Source organism: Scyliorhinus torazame, chromosome 7, assembly GCF_047496885.1.
Source record: "Scyliorhinus torazame isolate Kashiwa2021f chromosome 7, sScyTor2.1, whole genome shotgun sequence".
NCBI lineage: Eukaryota > Metazoa > Chordata > Chondrichthyes > Carcharhiniformes > Scyliorhinidae > Scyliorhinus > Scyliorhinus torazame.
Window position 1 is genome coordinate 120259161 of NC_092713.1, and position 18321 is coordinate 120277481.

Here is an 18321-nt window from a genome sequence, read left to right on the forward strand (position 1 = left end):
CTTTAGTGTATAAAAGAAAATGTGTAGTCAGGCTGTAATTTGAAGTAATCTATTTTACTATTCTAGTTAAATATACACTGAAACTTGCTGATGTTGGGGGCCACATTTTCAATTGAATTAAGGGTCTGGATTGGAGGTGAGCAGGTCCACAATTTGGTTTTGTCAGATTTCACGCAGTTTCCCTCTTACAAACTCAACCTTGGGCCAGTTTCAAAGAGATTAGATTGGGGTTGGATTACCTGCCTGCCAACAAATGGCAGATAAACAATTATTTACAAATTAAGGGACCTATTAAGGCCCTGTTCCCATAATGACTTGGATTTGCAGTTGGCATGGACCAAATCTAGACATGTCAATGTGGTAGGCTCAGGAAAGGAAGCGGGAGGGAAGTTGTGATTCTTTATGTGTGATACACCTCAGCACCTATAATGTCAGGTCAGGGCAACTGTGGCTGTTGTCCTACTTGAGATGGGACGGAAACTAAATGCATAATTCCATCAGCCTGACTACTTTATAAGATATATTTTTCTGTTTTGCAAAATGCTCAGCTGACAAAATTGCTCAAGATGGTTACATGCTGGCTTCTGGAAGTTTCTGAGCAGTTTGAGGCTAATACTTCAAACATCCTGGAACGTAACATGTCTTGCACCATATAAATACCCTGCCATGGGGCAAAAGCAGCTGTTTATAATTCCTAGTCTCCAATCTGGTGCTAACAGCCTAAGTGTTACCTGTGCGAACACAAAATGGCTTTCAACCAGGGGCCTTGTTTAACAACCCAAACCAGTGTCAAGTGACCAAGACTTGAGCTGTCAGAATTTGTTTAATTAACAAACTGCTTGAAGTTATAGATAGCATTGTTTGATCTCCTAAGAGAAACAGCTGCTCCAGGCAAGCAGCCAGCGCTGTCTACCATCTTATCATCGAGCAGGTGGCAACAGAAAGAACTGTGAACTACTGGAACTTTGGGACTTATGCCTTCAAGACTAACTTAACTCTACGTGCCTGCTCTCATCATGGAAGTCTCATTTCTGGAAAGACAGTTCAACCTACAACAGTTAACCTCCTCTCTGAAGAAACATTTCATTAGGGGCGAAATTCTCCGGAAACGGAGCAATGTCCGCCAACTGCCGCCCAAAACGGTGCAAATCAGTCGGGCATCGCGCCACCCTAAAGGTGCGGAATGCTCCGCATCTTTGGGGGCCGAGCCCCAACCTTAAGGGGCTAGGCCGACGCCGGACTGATTTCCGCCCCGCCAGCTGGCGGAAAAGGCCTTTGGTGCCCCACCAGCTGGCGCGGAAATGACATCTCCGGGCGGCGCAGGCGCGGGAGCGTCAGCAGCCGCTGACGGCATTCCCGCGCATGCGCAGTGGAGAGAGTCTCTTCCGCCTCCGCCATGGTGGAGACCGTGGCGGAGGCGGAAGGGAAAGAGTGCCCCCATGGCACAGGCCCGCCCGTGGATCGGTGGGCCCCGATCGCGGGCCAGGCCACCGTGGGGGCACCCCCCGGGGCCAGATTGCCCCGCGCCCCCCCCAGGACCCCGGAGCCCGCCTTGTCCCGCCGGTAAGGTAGGTGGTTTAATCTACGCCGGCGGGACAGGCATTTTAGCGGCGGGACTTCGGCCCATTCGGGCCGGAGAATCGCGGGGGGTGGCCCGCCAACCGGCTCGCTGCGATTCCCGCCCCCGCCGAATATCCGGTGGTGGAGAATTCGGCAACCGGCGGGGGCGGGATTCACGCCAGCTCCCGGCGATTCTCCGACCCGGCGGGGGGTCGGAGAATCTCGCCCCTGATTCTGGACAACATGTAAAACTCTGACTTGTATTTCATTGTGGTCGGGGCTTGAACCTCCTTCCTTTCCCTTATTTTGCGAGCGATATTGTGTGCCTGCAAAAAGGGATGGAAGTTGAGAAACCCCTCTTTTGCTTTTTGTGTGCGTGAGAAATAAACTATCTCGACTTTGCTGCACAAGTTATTCATAGAGGATTGTAAAAAACAAAATTTAAAGGTTGGGGAAAACACGGCATCACTTATAAAAGGGGAAATCAACATTTTTAAAAACACCTTTCTGTTTGCAGACAGGTATTGGAGAGGAGAAATCAGGGCTGTTTAAATTAGCCCCCACCTCCTAAACTCTGCTTGTTTTCTTCCTCTCTCTCCACTTTCAAATTGGCACATCCCACCTCAGCTTGCGAGTGCCTTCAGTGGTGGGTACCTACCTACCATCCCTGTTCCTTGGCCTTTACTTGCCACTCCATTTCAAAATAGCAGTGAGCATGTTTGTCACACCGTGTGGGGTTGGGACCTGAACCAGCCCCCATGTTAGATTCTTAATACCTGTCAGAAAATTTAGTCCTTGTATTTCATTACAAATAAAAAAGAAAACATTATTTGGATAAGACATTATCTAATCACATTATATGGATTCTTGACATTGCAAGCTGAAATTGCCTTTCAATACATCCACAGTCAAAGTTTTGTTACAATGATGTGCCTTAGAAGATGTTTTGGGAGCATGTCTTTGATTTAAGATAAAATTAAGCTGGTCATGTGACATGTTCTGAAGTCTGCCTTATAGATTTTGATTGTTAGAAATTAAAGGAGACCTAGATTGTTTACTGGGAAGAAGGTTTGCACTTGGAGACAACGGGCGTGATCCACCGGCTGCGTTGCGCTCTTGCTCAAGTGTGGTGCCGCTGGTGAATTTCAGGAGAGGCCTCCCTTGGGCTTCCCAACAGTCTTCACACCTCGCGGGATATACTCAAGTCCCGTGAGGTGTCAGAGTCAGAATCATGCCCAAAATGTGGGTGGCCAAACTGACTTCGCACATCTTACCTGGCATCTACCAGCCTCCCAAAATCTACCAACCTCCACAGCGAGATGCAGCTGGGCGCCCTTCAGCACTGGCCCACACAAACATAGACCAGACAGAAAGGCACCCAGGCTATTGGAGACCCCTGGGTGGTCAGGGTAAATGCGGGCTAGCTCCCTGGATCTCTCCCTGGAAAGTGGGCACCTTGGCACTGCACAGCTGGCACCTTGGCAGTTCCAAGCTGCCACTGACAAGCTGGCTGGAGCACTGCTCAGGTGCCAGTGCCAGGTGCCTTGGTGGCACTGCCAAGGGCCACAAGTTCATGGAATTTACAGTGTAGATGGAGGCCATTCGGCCAATCAAGTTTGCACCGGTCTTTGGAAAGAGCACTCTATCCAAGCCCACACCTCCACCATATTATCGTAACCCAGTAACCCCAGCTAACTATTTTGGACACTCAGGGGCAATTCAGGATGGCCAATCCACCTAACCTACACATCTTTGGACTGCGGGAGTGTGGTAGTATGTATTGGGGGTCATGTGGGACTGGAAGCCCTAATGTCATTGGCTGACAGATCCCGGGTCCTGGTTGGCCGTTGACCTCATACTCCGCCCTGAAGGCGAAGTATAAGAAGCCGGTGCCTTCCCCCGCAGGCCAGTTTACTATCGGGCTGCTGGGGAACAGACACGCTTAATAAAGCCTCATCGACTTCACTCTATTCGTCTCACGGAGTCTTTGTGCGCCACAGGGAGGAAACCGTAGCACACAAAGGAAACCCACGCAGACACGGTGAGGACGTGCAGACTCCGCATAGACAGTGACCCAAGCCAGGAATCGAATTTGGGACCCTGGAGCTGGGAAGCAACTGTGGGGTTATTGGGTTACGGGGATAGGGTGGAGGTGCGGTCTTAAGTTGGGTACTCTTTCCGAGGGACAGTGCAGACCCGATGGGTCAAATGGCCTCCTTTTGCACTGTACATTCTATGAACTGTCTACTTACTTCCCAGATAAGGATCAGAGAGAGAGAGAGATGGTGTGGGGGTGCCCACAATGGGAAACCCCATTGACCGGCTGGCGGGACGGAGGGTTACGCTGCCGGCGGGGGGGTGCCGCACAGGAAAAGGGGCTAATAACCCCTTGGACTGGTTCCAGGAAATTGGAATGCCTACTTAAAATATCTGTGACATGTGTCTGAGTTGTGCCATAGAGAAAGGGGAATGTTTATGATTAAGTATATGCTGCCTACAAGATGGTGTTAATAGTATTTTTAATTTTTCGTTACAGTAAGAATCTTAAAATGTGTAATCTTGGCGTGTCATCCTTGTTTGAACAAGTTACCGGTTTCTGTGGCGATCATGACACTTTTTTCATTTTTGTTGTAGACAAGAGCAGGTTTTGTAGGTTAATTTGAATGATTCGAATTACAAACCAAATACAAAATATTTTTAAAAAGCTCCAGGTTTTGACTGCCATTATTTAAAAATAAAAATAGGGTAGGATTTTCCAGCCAGCGTGTTTTCCAGTGGCGGAGGTAGCTTCCCATTGGCTGCCGGCAGGATCTTCTCGTCCTGCCGATGTCTACGGCATTAGCATGGCTCATCCATTTCGCAGCCAGGGAATTGCCACAAAGGATTGCCTTCCGTGGGATCAGAAGATCCTGCCAGCGGGAAGACCCAGAAAATCCTGCTCATGGTTTCTTTTTGCGTTATTACCTGATGCTGCTGCAGAATCTTCTGCACCAAACGTGGTTTTATGCCAGTTGAATGGACTGATGCAACTAGATGGATCAGCCAGCTGAAGTAACTGTCTTACTTTGTCATTATCCTTCTCATTATCCTTTTCAATTATATGTTCACTTGTGTGGAAGGATGAAGACTCCCTGTTTGCATTATTCAATTCTGTCTTAAAGGATGGTATACTTTCACAGAGGCTTGAGTATCTGAATAGAGTTTCAAAAAATAATTTTAAAATGCTAGCATGTAATTAATACTTAAACTTTTGACAGCTCATATGTGCTAATTGTGATCTTCCATTAATTCTACAACTTTGAGAGTATTATTTTAAAATATATTCACAAAATATCATTGTTGCATATTTTTTATTCTTGTCATTTGGAGAATGCTAAAGGTGCATGGACCCACATCACCAAAAGATGGTACAAGGAATCAAAATGGTGACTTGTTGGCCTTTATCTCAGGAAGGTTGGAATTCAGATGTAAAAAATTGCTAATATGGTTGAATATGGACCTCATCTGATGTACTGCCTTAAGCTTTGGCATTGCATCTCAGGAAACAAATAATGGTATTGGAAGGCATATAGCTGATTCTCCTGAATGATAAAGAACTTGGGCGAGATTCTCCGACCCCCCCACCGGGTTGGAGAATCGCCGTGGGCCGTTGTGAATCCCGCCCCCGCCGCCCGCCGAATTCTCCGAAGGTAGAAAAGTCGGCGGGGCATCAATCGCACCGCACACCTCGGAGAATGGCACGGGTGGGCGCAAGGCAATGGATTTCGGGGTTGCCGATATTCTCCCGTCCGGATGGGCCGAAGTCCCGCCGACGCGATCACGGGTCACGTCGGCGTAAATCAAACCATCTATTAATTGGCGTCAACCAGTGCTCATGGTTGGTGTGTGTGTGCGGCGGGGGGGGTGGTTAGAGTGGGCTGGGCTCTGGGGGAGGGGGGGGTGAGTGCCGGGGATGGGAGGATGACTGCAGGGAGGGGGACGGAGGGTCCGTGCCGGGGAGGGGGACGGGGTCCATGCCGGGGAAGGACATGGGGGGGACGGGGGACGGAGGGGTCCGTGCCGGGGAGGGGGGGGTCCATGCCGGGGAGGAGGGGGGGGTCCGTGCCGGGTAGGGGGGTACGAGGGCAAGTGAGTTGGTCCACCTGGCCAGGTGCCAGCCTCCAAAAGTCGGACCCATGCGGTCCATGCCACCTGGCTGGGGGGGGGGTATGGGCAATGATGACATGTCGTCCCCCCCCCCCCCCGCGCAGGCCGTCATGTTTTCCGGTCAGCCAGCGATGTTGGCCGCCGTGGCGGCAGCCACTTACGTCCGTGTTGCCCTGGGTGAGGAGGAGGATGAGGAGCATGCCAGTGAGGCGGCGCAGGCTGCCGCAGAGGGGCAGGCGGCAGCCGACCAGGCTGGAGGAACACCTGACCGACAGGATGAGGAGGGGGAGGAGGACGTCGCGGCCCCACGGCAACGGAGGCACCCGAGGACGCCCCGTGTGTACCGGCCCCGGCTGTCATACCAGGACCTCACGGACTGGGAATGCAGGAGGAGACTCCGGATGAGCCGGGAAACTGTGGCACACATCTGGCACCTGCTGGCGCACCTGTCACCGCGTGGCACTGGCGGGGGACACCCTCTCCCCGTGTCCGTCAAGGTTACGGTGGCCCTGAACTTTTATGCAACGGGGTCATTCCAGGCACCGAGTGGGGATCTGTCCGGCATATCGCAGACATCGGTGCACCGGTGCATCCGGGCAGTGACAGGCGCCCTATGTGCCATTGCGCACCGCTACATCCGCTTCCCTGTGGACTGGGCCAGCAAAGATGCCCGGGCCGTGGGCTTCTCTGCCGTGGCCGGGTTCCCCATGGTCCAGGGCGCGATTGATGGGATGCACGTCGCCGTGTGGCCACCTGCAGATAACAGGGCCGTGTTCACCAATAGGAAGGAGACCTATTCGATGAACATACAGGTGGTCTGCGACCACCGCATGATGATCCTGCACGTCTGCGCCCGTTACCCAGGCAGTGTACACGACTCATACGTGTTGTCATGGTCATACATCCCCGGCATGTACGAGGGACGCCATCCCTGGCTGAGGGGCAGGTTGCTGGGCGACAGGGGCTACCCATTGCGATTGTGGCTGATGACGCCTATACGGAGGCCACGCAATGAGGCGGAGAACCGCTACAATGATGCCCATGTAGCGACAAGGGGAGTGATAGAGAGGTGCTTTGGCGTGCTGAAGATGCGTTTCAGGTGCCTGGACCTCTCTGGGGGCGCCCTCCAGTATAGGTCAGATAGGGTGGGCGCATCATTGTGGTGTGCTGCGTCCTGCACAATATAGCTCAGCAGAGGGGCGATGTGCCGCAGGCAGAGGACAGCAGAGTGGAGGAGCAGCAGGAAGAGGCGCAGTCCTCCCCAGATGAGGGGGATGGGGGCAATAGTCAGGGCAGACGGGCTAGACACGGGCGGGTGGCTGTCCACCGTTACCGGCTGGGCCAGCGGGCACGGGACAGGCTGATAGACACCCGCTTCACTGACTAGATGGGCGTGGGAATCGGGTAGTATGGCCACAGACCACACACCATGGCAACACCCGTCCACCCACACCCCCCACCCATCCACCCACCCAGCACCCTCACCCTCCTCCCCAACCCCACCCACCCCACCCGCATGCACACCACCCCCCCCCATTGCTGATCCACCTGCGGCACAACGGCCGGGCTCACACAGTTGCCGGTGGACACGTGTCTATTGCAGGCCATGGAGGATGATGACAACCCGCCCTGCGATGAGCTCCTGGCTCCACGTCGTTGGACTATGTCTGACCCATGGCCACAGTACCACCATCCACCCGGACCATCCCTGCATGTGGCTGAGACACTGCAGCGCACGGTCCCGTCCTCTGCCTGGGGGGATGTTGATGGCGGCCCAGGGGGAAGGGAGCAGACTCACCTGGGGCTGAGGTAAGACCACCCCTCACACACACACTTGCGCTCAACGTACATGACACCCCCGCACGCTTTGGACCCTAGAGTGTATGGAATAGATCGGTGGTAGTGGTCAGATTGCGAAGGATCCTTTGGAGCAGCGGCAGAGAAGAGAAGGAAGAAGCAAGATGGCGACGGATGGAGACCAGACGACATGGGGCTCGGATCAGCAGGAATTCCTTCGACGGTGTGTGAAGGAATTAAAGAAGGAGGTGCTGGCGCCGATGTTGTTGGCAATCGAAGGGCTAAAAGAAACGCAAAAGGCCCAGGCGATAGAGCTCTGTGGAGTGAAGGAGAAGGCAGCTGAGACTGAGGACGAGATTCTGGGCCTAGCGGTAAAAATGGAGACGCACGAGGTGCTACACAAGAGGTGTATCGAAAGACTCTAAGTCCTGGAGAACAGCTCGAGTAGAAAGAAACTCCGGATTCTGGGTCTCCCCGAGGGAGTGGAGGGAGCTGACTTTGGGGCTTATGTGAGCACGATGCTCCATTCTCTAATGGGAGCTGAGGCCCCCTCGGGCCCCCTGGAGGTGGAAGAGGCTCACCTTGCGAGGAGACCAAAGGCTGGAGAACCACCAAGGGCGATAGTGGTGAGATTTCACCGCTTCATCGACAGAGAGGCTGTTTTGAGCTGGGCCAAGAAGGTACGGAGTAGCAGGTGGGAGAATGCGGTGATACGAGTGTATCAGGACTGGAGCACGGAGGTGGCAAGAAGGAGAGCGAGTTTTAATCGGGCCAAGGTGGCGCTGCACAAGAAGAAAGTAAAGTTTGGGATGCTGCAGCCGGCGCGATTGTGAGTCACGTACCAAGATAGACACTACTATTTTGAAACGTCGGAAGAGGCATGGACCTTCATCCAAAAAGAGAAATTGGACCAGAACTGAGGGACTGATGCTGTGGGGGAGATGACGATGTTGATGTACAGAAATGTAATTTTTTCTTGACAGGGGGACACTGAGAAATGTGGGCGCCGGTGGAAAAAGGGACATAGGTGGAGGATGGGGAATGGGAATGGGGCTGTCGGGGAAGCTGCGCCATAGGGGGCGGGGCTGATCTAGGAAAGTGCGGGTTTTTTCCCGCGCTAGGGAGATGATGGCGGGAAGATAGGCACAAGGAGGATGAGAGTTCCACACACGGGGGGGTAAAGCCCCCCAATCCGGCTGATCACGTGGAATATGAGAGGCCTAAATGGGCCGATTAAGAGGGCCCGAGTGTTCGCGCACTTAAAAGGACTGAAGGCAGACGTGGTCATGCTTCAGGAGACGCATCTGAAGGTGGCGGATCAGGTTAGGTTAAGGAAAGGATGGGTGGGACAGGTGTTCCACTCAAGGTTGGAAGCAAAAAATAGAGGGGTGGTTATGTTGGTGGGGAAACAGGTGTCGTTCGAGGCTAGGAATATAGTAGTGGACAATGGTGGTAGATATGTGATGGTGAGTGGTAGATTGCAGGGAATGGAGGTCGTGCTGGGAAATGTATATGCCCCGAACTGGGATGACGTGGGATTTATGAAGCGGATGCTGGGACGTATCCCGGACCTGGAGGTAGGAAGCCTGGTAATGGGGGGGGGGGGATTTCAATACTGTGCTGGATCCAGGGTTAGATCGGTCTAGATCCAGGATCGGAAGAAGGCCGGCAGCGGCCAAGGTGCTCAGGGGGTTCATGGAGCAAATGGGGGGAGTGGATCCGTGGAGATTTGCTAGGCCGTTGGCCAAAGAGTTTTCCTTTTTCTCCCATGTTCATAAGGTATACTCCCGGATAGATTTCTTTGTTTTGAGTAGGGCACTGATTTCGAGGGTGGCAGGAACGGAGTACTCGGCCCTAGCCGTTTCAGATCATGCCCCGCACTGGGTGGATCTGGAACTAGGAGAGGAGAGGGAACAGTGCCCACTCTGGCGACTGGATGTGGGTCTATGGCGGATGAGGGAGTCTGTGGAAGGGTGCGGGGATGTATTGAAAGGTACCTGGAGGCCAATGACGATGGTGAGGTTCAGGTGGGGGTAGTATGGGAAGCGCTGAAGGCATTGGTTGGGGGAGAGTTGAGGGCAAAGAAAGGGAGAGATTAGTGGGGGAGATTTTGAGTGTGGATAAAAGATATGCGGAGGCCCCGGACGAAGGACTATATAGGGAGAGGCGAAGACTTCAAATGGAGTTTGACCTGCTGACCACAGGGAAGGCAGAGGCACAGTGGAGGAAGGCACAGGGGATGAGATACGAATATGGGGAAAAAGGCGAGCCGGCTGCTGGCCCACCAGCTTCGTAAGAGGATAGCGGCGAGGGAAATAGGGGGGGTTAGGGATGAAACGGGAACTACGGTGCGGAGTGCAGGGAAGGTAAACGAGGTGTTTAAGACCTTCTATGAGAGGCTATATAGGTCCCAACCCCCGGAGGGAAAAGAGGGGATGCAACAGTTTTTGGACCAACTAAGGTTCCCAAGGGTGGAGGAGCAGGAGGATCTGGGGGCGCCAATCGGGGTGGACGAGGTGACTAAAGGGCTGGGGAACATGCAGGCAGGGAAGGCCCCGGGACCAGACGGGTTCCCGGTGGAATTTTATAGGAAGTATGTGGACTTGTTGGCCCTGCTGTTGGCAAGAACCTTTAACGAGGCCAGAGGAGGGGGGACTCTACCCCCGACAATGTCGGAGGCGACGATATCATTAATCCTGAAGCGAGATAAAGATCCGCTGCAATGCGGGTCATATAGGCCTATCTCGATCCTGAATGTAGATGCCAAGTTGCTGGCAAAAGTGCTGGCGATGAGGATCGAGGATTGTGTCCCGGGGGTGGTGCATGAAGACCAGACAGGGTTTGTAAAGGGGAGACAATTGAATGTTACCGTGCGACGGCTGTTGGGGGTGATAATGATGCCCCCAGCGGAGGGGGAGGCAGATATAGTGGCAGCGATGGATGCAGAGAAGGGATTTCTCTAGGAAATAGAGGGGGGTGGTTAGAGGGGGAGGGGAACACCGAGTGTCACTTTACGCAGATGACCTTCTGCTGTATGTGGCGGATCCTGTGGAGGGGATGACAGAGGTTATGCAGATATTGAGGGAGTTTGGAGATTTTTCGGGATATAGGCTTAATATGGGGAAGAGTGAACTTTTCGTAGTACACCCCGGGGATCAGGGTAGAGTGGGAGTATCTATGGGAGGTGCTGAGGAGGTTTGGGTTCGGGGAGGGGTTTGTCAGTTGGGTTGAACTCCCCTATGGGGCCCCAGAGGCAAGTGTAGTCACAAATCGGCAGAGATCGGAGTATTTTCGGCTACATAGGGGAACAAGGCAGGGGTGCCCTCTGTCCCCATTACTGTTCGCGCTGGCAATTGAACCACTGGCCATAGCGTTGAGAGACTCTAGGAAATAGAGGGGGGTGGTTAGAGGGGGAGAGGAACACCGAGTGTCACTTTACGCAGATGACCTTCTGCTGTATGTGGCGGATCCTGTGGAGGGGATGACAGAGGTTATGCAGATATTGAGGGAGTTTGGAGATTTTTCGGGATATAGGCTTAATATGGGGAAGAGTGAGCTTTTCGTAGTACACCCCGGGGATCAGGGAAGAGGGATAGATGGCCTGCCGTTAAGGAGAGTGGAAAGGAGCTTCCGATATTTGGGGATTCAGGTAGTCAGGAGCTGGGGAACTCTACACAAACTCAATCTGACGCGGCTGGTGGAGCAGATGGAGGAGGATTTCAAGAGGTGGGATATGCTGCCGCTATCACTGGCGGGCAGAGTGCAGGCGGTCAAGGTGATGGTCCTCCCAAGGTTTCTTTTTGTGTTTCAATGTCTCCCCATTTTGATCACTAAGGCCTTTTTTAAGAAAATAGATAGGAGTGTTATGAGCTTTGTGTGGGCAGGGAAGACCCCGAGGGTAAGGAGGGGGTTCCTGCAGCGCAACAGGGACAGAGGGGAACTGGCGTTGCCGAATCTGGACGATTATTACTGGGCCGCCAATGTGGCGATGGTTCGCAAGTGGATGAGGGAGGGAGAGGGGGCGGCGTGGAAGAGGCTGGAGATGGCGTCCTGTAAAGGAACGAGCCTAAAGGCGCTGGTGACGGCGCCGCTACCGCTCTCCCCGAAAAGGTACACCACAAACCCAGTGGTGGCGGCAACCTTAAGGATCTGGGGGCAATGGAGGCGACATAGCGGTGTGACGGGTGCCTTGGTGTGGTCCCCGATCAGGAACAACCATAGGTTTGTCCCAGGAAGGATGGACGGAGAGTTCCAGAGCTGGCATCGGGCAGGAATTAGGAGATTGAGAGACTTGTTTATTGACGGGACGTTTGTGAGCCTGGGAGCGCTAGAGGAATAGTATGAGTTGCCCCCGGGGAATATCTTTAGATACATGCAAGTGAGGGCGTTTACGAGGCAACAGGTGAGGGAATTTACGCTGCTCCCGACACAGGGGATCCAGGATAGAGTGATTTCAGGGGTATGGGTCGGGGAGGGCAAAGTGTCCGAAATATATCTGGAGGTGAGAGACGAGGGGGAGGCGCTGGTAGAGGAGCTGAAAGGAAAATGGGAAGAAGAGCTGGGGGAGGAGATTGAGGAGGGTCTGTGGGCTGATGCCCTAAGTAGGGTAAATTCCTCTTCCTCGTGTGCCAGGCTTAGCCTGATACAATTCAAGGTTCTACACAGAGCACACATGACGGGAGCGAGGCTAAGCAGGTTCTTCGGGGTGGAGGACAGGTGCGGGAGGTGCTTGGGAAGCCCGGCGAACCACACACATATATTTTGGTCGTATCCGGCACTGGATGAGTACTGGAGGGGAGTGGCAAGAGTGGTTTCAAAGGTGGTGAAGGTCCGGGTCAAGCCAGGTTGGGGGTTAGCTATATTTGGGGTAGCGGAGGAGCCGGGAGTGCAGGAGGCGAAAGAGGCCAATATTCTGGCCTTTGCGTCCCTGGTAGCCCGGCGAAGGATCTTACTCATGTGGAAGGAAGCGAAACCCCCCGGCGTGGAGGCCTGGATAAACGATATGGCAGGGTTCATAAAACTGGAACGGATGAAGTTTGTGTTGAGAGGATCGGTTCAGGGGTTCTCCAGGCGGTGGCAACCGTCCCTTGATTATCTCGCGGAACGTTAAGGGAAAATAGATCGGCAGCAGCAGCAGCCCGGGGGGGGGGCACAATTTTTTGTTACTTTGTTACCTCACTATTTTATTTACATAATGTTCCTTATTCGTTATTGTGTTATCTTTCATGTTGATTTGTAAGGTGGAAAAATTGTGTTTGAAAACTTTAATAAAATATATTTTTTAATTTTTTTTTTAAAAACAGAGAAATCGCTCTACAACCTCACCATCGTTGGTCACATATCTGACAATTAATGTTAATTTGTCCACATGACTTACATTTGGTGTTGAATCAACTATTATTGGCTTCATTAGTGATTTGGTTTCTGAGTCACTGCCATTATAGTGATGAAGTCATTGTACGCTCTGTTTGATTGTTTCCCTTTATTAGGGTCAGGGAAAAAATTGAAAACATAACAGCAGACTTCGAGGTTTCTGAAAATAATCAACCAATTTCTCCTTTCCCATCTTTCCCTCGTGCCATTTCTCTTCGCCCTCTCAGAATGGGACTTCTAAATTGCTTTGGTAGGAACCTCAAACTCTTCCCTCAAATTTTCTATGTTACGTATCTCCTCTGGTCTATTTAATACAAAATATTCAATCATACCCAGCGGCACAGATTTGGCCATAAGGCAATGTCCTCAGGGTAGGTTTCAATTCTGAAGACCAATTCTGAGGGAACGCTGTGCTGTCAGTGGGTCCACCCTGAGTGGGCGCTGCGCTGTCAGAGGCCAGAACTGAGGGAGCGTGGTACTGAGTGAGTGCTGCACGGTCAGAGGGTCAGCACTGAGGGAGCGCGGCGCTGTCAAATGGTCAGCACTGAGAGAGTACTTTGATGTCAGAATCTCAGCACTGTGGGAGCGCTACGCTGTCAGAGGCTCAGCACTGAGGGAGCGCAGCACTGTTAGAGGCTCAGCACTGAGGGAGCTCTGCGATGTCGGAGGCTCAGCACTGGGGGAGCGCAGCGCTGTAAGAGCCTAAGCACTGAGGAAACACAGCGCTGTTAGAGGCTCAGCACTGAGGGAGCTCTGCGATGTCGGAGGCTCAGCACTGGGGGATTGATGCACTATCAATTACGACGAGGCGAGAGTAGAGAGTAATCGAGGCTTCACTAAGCAGAGATGTGTTGCCTCCTGCAGCTGCTGCCGAAATGGTTGCAGCTCGATGAGCACACACATTTATACTCCGCCTACTGGGCGGAGCCAGCAGGCAGGGATCTACCCCCGTACCTGTAGTACAGGAGACTTACCGTATTACTGCTCATATATGTAATATATACAAACAATGGTGACTACCACATTCACCCCCTGTTTAAAAAAAGTCCAGCGGGGGGATGGAAAAACTATTTACATGTATGAGCATTTTTAAAGTGTACAGTTTGGGGAAAGTTCACAAATTTAGCCGGTCGGGTGCATTGATCCTCCGTTGTGAGCGCCACAGTCCCAGTGGCATGCAGGCGCGGGCTTGGTCGCCGGTGACTCCGGGAGCATGTAATCCAGGTGGGGGGGCTGTGGTGAGGTGCGCTGAGGGGAGGATGGGTGGCGCCGGGGCAGTTGGGGGGGGGGGGGGAACCAGCTGGTTCCAGGTCCCTGAGGGAGACTGTGTCTTGGCGGCCGTCGGGGTATGCCACATAGGCATACTGTGGGTTTGCATGGAGTAGCTGTACCCTCTCAATCAACGGGTCCGCCTTGTGGAGCCGCACGTGCTTGCGGAGGAGAACTGGTCTTGCAGCTGCTAGCCACGTTGGGAGCAAAACCCCGGAGGTAGACTTCCTAGGGAAGGCAAGGAGACGTTCATGGGGGGTTGCATTAGTTGCAGTGCAAAGTAGCGATCGGATGGAATGGATGGCTTCGGGGAGGACCTCCTGCCAGTGGGAGACCGGAAGATTTTTAGACCGTAGGGCCAGCAGGACGGCCTACCAGACCGTCCCGTTCTCCGTCTCCACCTGCCCATTTCCCCGGGGGTTGTAGCTGGTCGTCCTGCTCATGGCAATGCCCTTGCTGAGCAGGAACTGACGCAGCTCATCACTCATAAAGGAGGATCCCCGGTCGCTGTGGACGTAAGCGGGGAAACCGAACAGAGTGAAGATGCTATTGAGGGCTTTGATGACTGTAGCAGACGTCATATCGGGGCATGGGATGGCGAAGGGGAATCTGGAGTATTCATCGACCACGTTAAGGAAGTACGTGTTTCGGTCAGAGGAGGGGAGGGGCCCTTTGAAATCTAGGCTGAGGCGTTCAAAGGGACGGGAGGCCTTCACCAGGTGCACTCGGTCTGGCCGGTAGAAGTGCGGTTTGCACTGCAAACCTGGCAGTCTTTGGTGACCGCCCTGACTTCCGCAATGGAGTAGGGTAGGTTGCGGGCCTTTATGAAGTGAAAAAACAGGGTGACCCTTGGGTGACAGAGACCATCGTGTAGGGCCCGGAGCCGGTCCATTTGTGCGCTGGCACATGTACCTCGGGATAGGGCATCGGGGGACTCATTGAGCTTACCGGGGCGATACAAAATCTCGTAATTGTAGGTGGTGAGCTCGATCCTCCACCTCAAGATTTTATCATTTTTGATCTTACCCCGCTGTGTGTTGTTATACATGAAGGCAACCAACCGTTGGTCAGTGAGGAGAGTGAATCACCTGCCTGCCAGGTAATGCCTCCAATGCCGCACAGCTTCTACGATGGCTTGTGCCTCCTTTTCGACGGAGGAGTGCCGAATTTCGGAGGCATGGAAGGTGCGGAAAAAGAATGCCATGGGTCTGCCTGCCTGGTTGAGGGTGGCGGCCAGAGCTACGTCTGATGCATCGCTCTCGACTGGAAAGGGGAGGGTCTCGTCAACCGCGTGCATCGCGGCCTTGGCAATGTCGGCCTTGATACGGTTGAAGGCCTGGTGAGCCTCGGCCGTCAGGGGGAAAACTGTGGAGTGAATGAGTGGGCGGGCCTTGTCCGCATAGTTAGGGACCCACTGGGCATAGTATGAGAAGAACCCCAGGCATCGTTTGAGGGCCTTGGGCAGTGGGGGAGGGAGTGTTCCATGAGGGGGCGCATGCGGTCAGGGTCGGGCCCTAGAACTCCATTTTGCACCACATAGCCAAGGATGGCTAAGCGGTTGGTGCTGAACACGCACTTCTCGTTATACGTAAGGTTCAGGAGTTTGGCGGTGTGGAGAAATTTGAGAAGGTTAACGTTGTGGTCTGCTGGTCGTGGCCACAGATGGTGAGTTGTCCAGGTACGGGAAGGTGGCCCGCAGTCCGTACCTGTCAATCATTCAGTCCATCTCCCGTTGGAAGACCGAGACCCCATTAGTGGCACCGAAGGGAACCCTAAGGAAGTGGTAAAGGCGACCGTCTGCTTCGAACGCAGTGTATTGGCGGTCCACCTTGCGGATGGGTAGCTGGTGGTAGGCAGATTTCAGGTCCACTGTAGAGAAGACCCGATACTGTGTAATCTGATTGACCATATCAGATATGCATGGGAGGGGTACGCGTCGAGCTGCGTGTACCGATTGATGGTCTGACTGTAGTCAATGGCTATCCTGTGTTTCTCCCCAGTCTTTACAACTACCACTTGGGCTCTCCAGGGGCTGTTGCTGGCCTCGATGATGCCTTCCCGCAGTAGCCGCTGGACCTCCGACCTGATGAAGGTCCTGTCCTGGGCACTGTACCGTCTGCTCCTGGTGGCGACGGGTTTGCAATCCGGGGTGAGGTTTGCAAACAGGGAAGGTGGGTAAACCTTAAGGGTCGTGAGGCCACATATAGTAAGGGGTGGTAGGGGCCCGCCGAATCCCAGAGTTAGACTTTGGAGGTTGCACTGGAAGTCCAGGCCGAGTAGCAAGGCAGCGCAGAGGTTGGGGAGGACGTAGAGCCAGAAGTTGCTGAACTCTACGCCCTGGACGGTGAGGGTGGTGGTGCAGAACCCCCGGATCTCCACGGAGTGGGATCCGGAGGCCAGGGAGATTCATTGGGTAATGGGGTGTTCTGCAAAGGAGCAACGCCTTACCATAGCGGGGTGGATGAAGCTCTCCGTGCTCCCGCAGTCGAGAAGGCAAGGTGTCTTGTGGCCATCGACTTTCACCGTCATTGTCGCGGTTGCGGGGTTGTGTGGCCGGGACTGGTCGAGCGGGATGGAGGCAAGCTGCGGCTGGTGTTGGTGGGCCCCGGGCTGGTCGGCGGCGGTTGCGGGCGATGAGCGGCCCGATGAGGTACCTGACGAGCAGGGGTCCTGAGGCGCCGTCCAAAATGGCGCCGAAGATGGCGGCGCTCACAGGCACACCTGGCGGGCGGCATTAAAGATGGTGGCGCCCACGGGCCGCACGTGTTCTGATGTGAGGAAGATGGCGGCGCCCACAGGCCGCACGTGGGTTGCGGGGACGAAAATGGTGGCGCGCACGGGTCGCACATGGGGGGTGCAGGAACAATGGGCCTGGTTACAGCGGTGATCGACCGGGCCTGGCACACTGCAGCGAAATGTCCCTTCTTCCCGCAGACCTTGCAGATTGCGTTCCGCGCAGGGCAGTGCTGCCGGGGGTGCTTTGTCTGGCCGCAGAAATAGCACTTGGGCCCCCTGGGGTTGGCTGGCAGCCGCACTGCGCCGGCTTGGGGTTGGCTGGGCGTGATCGCTGGTGAGGTCCACGAGGAGGTGGACGCTGTGCGGTCGGGGGTGTACGCTTGTACATTACGGGAGGCTACCGTTAGTGAGGTTGCGATTTTCTTGGTCGCCGTGAGGTCGAGCATACCCCGTTCTAAGAGGCGCTGGCGGATGTACTCCAACCTTATGCCCGTAATGAAAGCGTCCCTGATTAGGAGTTCGGCGTGTTCAATGGCCGAAACTGCCTGGCATTCGCAGTTCCTTGCCAGGGCGTGCAGGTCACGCCAGAAATCTTCCAATGACTCACCGGGGAGTTGTCGCCGCGTGGACAGGAGGTGCCTGGTGTAGAGTTTGTTGATCGGACAGGTGTAGTTCTGTTTCAGAAGCGCCATGGCCTCAGCGTAGTTGGCCGCGACCCGGATAAGGGGAAAAATATCAGAGCTCAACCGTGTGTACAGGATCTGGAGCTTCTGTGCTTCTGAGGGTTGTTCTGTCGCTGATCTGATGTAGGCTTCAAAGCAAGCTAGCCAGTGGTCGAAGGCCGATGTGGTGTTGTCTGCTTGAGGGTGCAGCTGCAGGTGATCTGGCTTGATGCGTAGGTCCATCACTGTAAAATCTCTGTTTAATAAATTGATGCACTATCAATTACGACGAGACAAGAGTAGAGAGTAATCGAGGCTTTATTAAGCAGAGATGTGATCCCTCCTGCAGCTGCTGCCGAAATGGCTGCAGCTCGGTGAGCACACACATTTATACTCCGCCTAGTGGGCGGAGCCAGCAGGCAGGGATCTACCCCTGTACCTGTAGTACTTACTGTATTACTTCTCATATACGTAATATATACAAACAGTGGTGACTACCACAGGGAACTCTGCGATGTCGGAGGCTCAGCACTGAGGGAGCTCTGCGATGTCAGAGGCTCAGCACTGAGGGAGCTCTGCGATGTCGGAGGCTCAGCACTGAGGGAGCTCTGCGATGTCGGAGGCTCAGCACTGAGGGAGCGCAGTGCTGTAAAAGGCTCAGCACTGGGAGAGCGCAGCACTGTGAGAGGCTCAGCACTGAGGGAGCTCTGCGATGTCGGAGGCTCAGCACTGAGGGATCGCTGCGCTGTCTGAGGCTCAGTACCGAGGGAGCGCAGCG

At 54.0% G+C, this 18321-nt stretch overlaps 1 protein-coding gene across 1 annotated transcript in view; it reads right to left on the reverse strand.

The window, feature by feature from the left end:
* LOC140427357 (uncharacterized) overlaps positions 1-18321 on the reverse strand; it is a 164300-nt gene that overhangs the window by 34824 nt on the left and 111155 nt on the right. The window contains exon 13 of the mRNA XM_072512907.1: positions 4525-4751. Coding sequence (XP_072369008.1) covers positions 4525-4751 — 227 coding nt within the window. The remainder of the gene's footprint in view (positions 1-4524; positions 4752-18321) is intronic.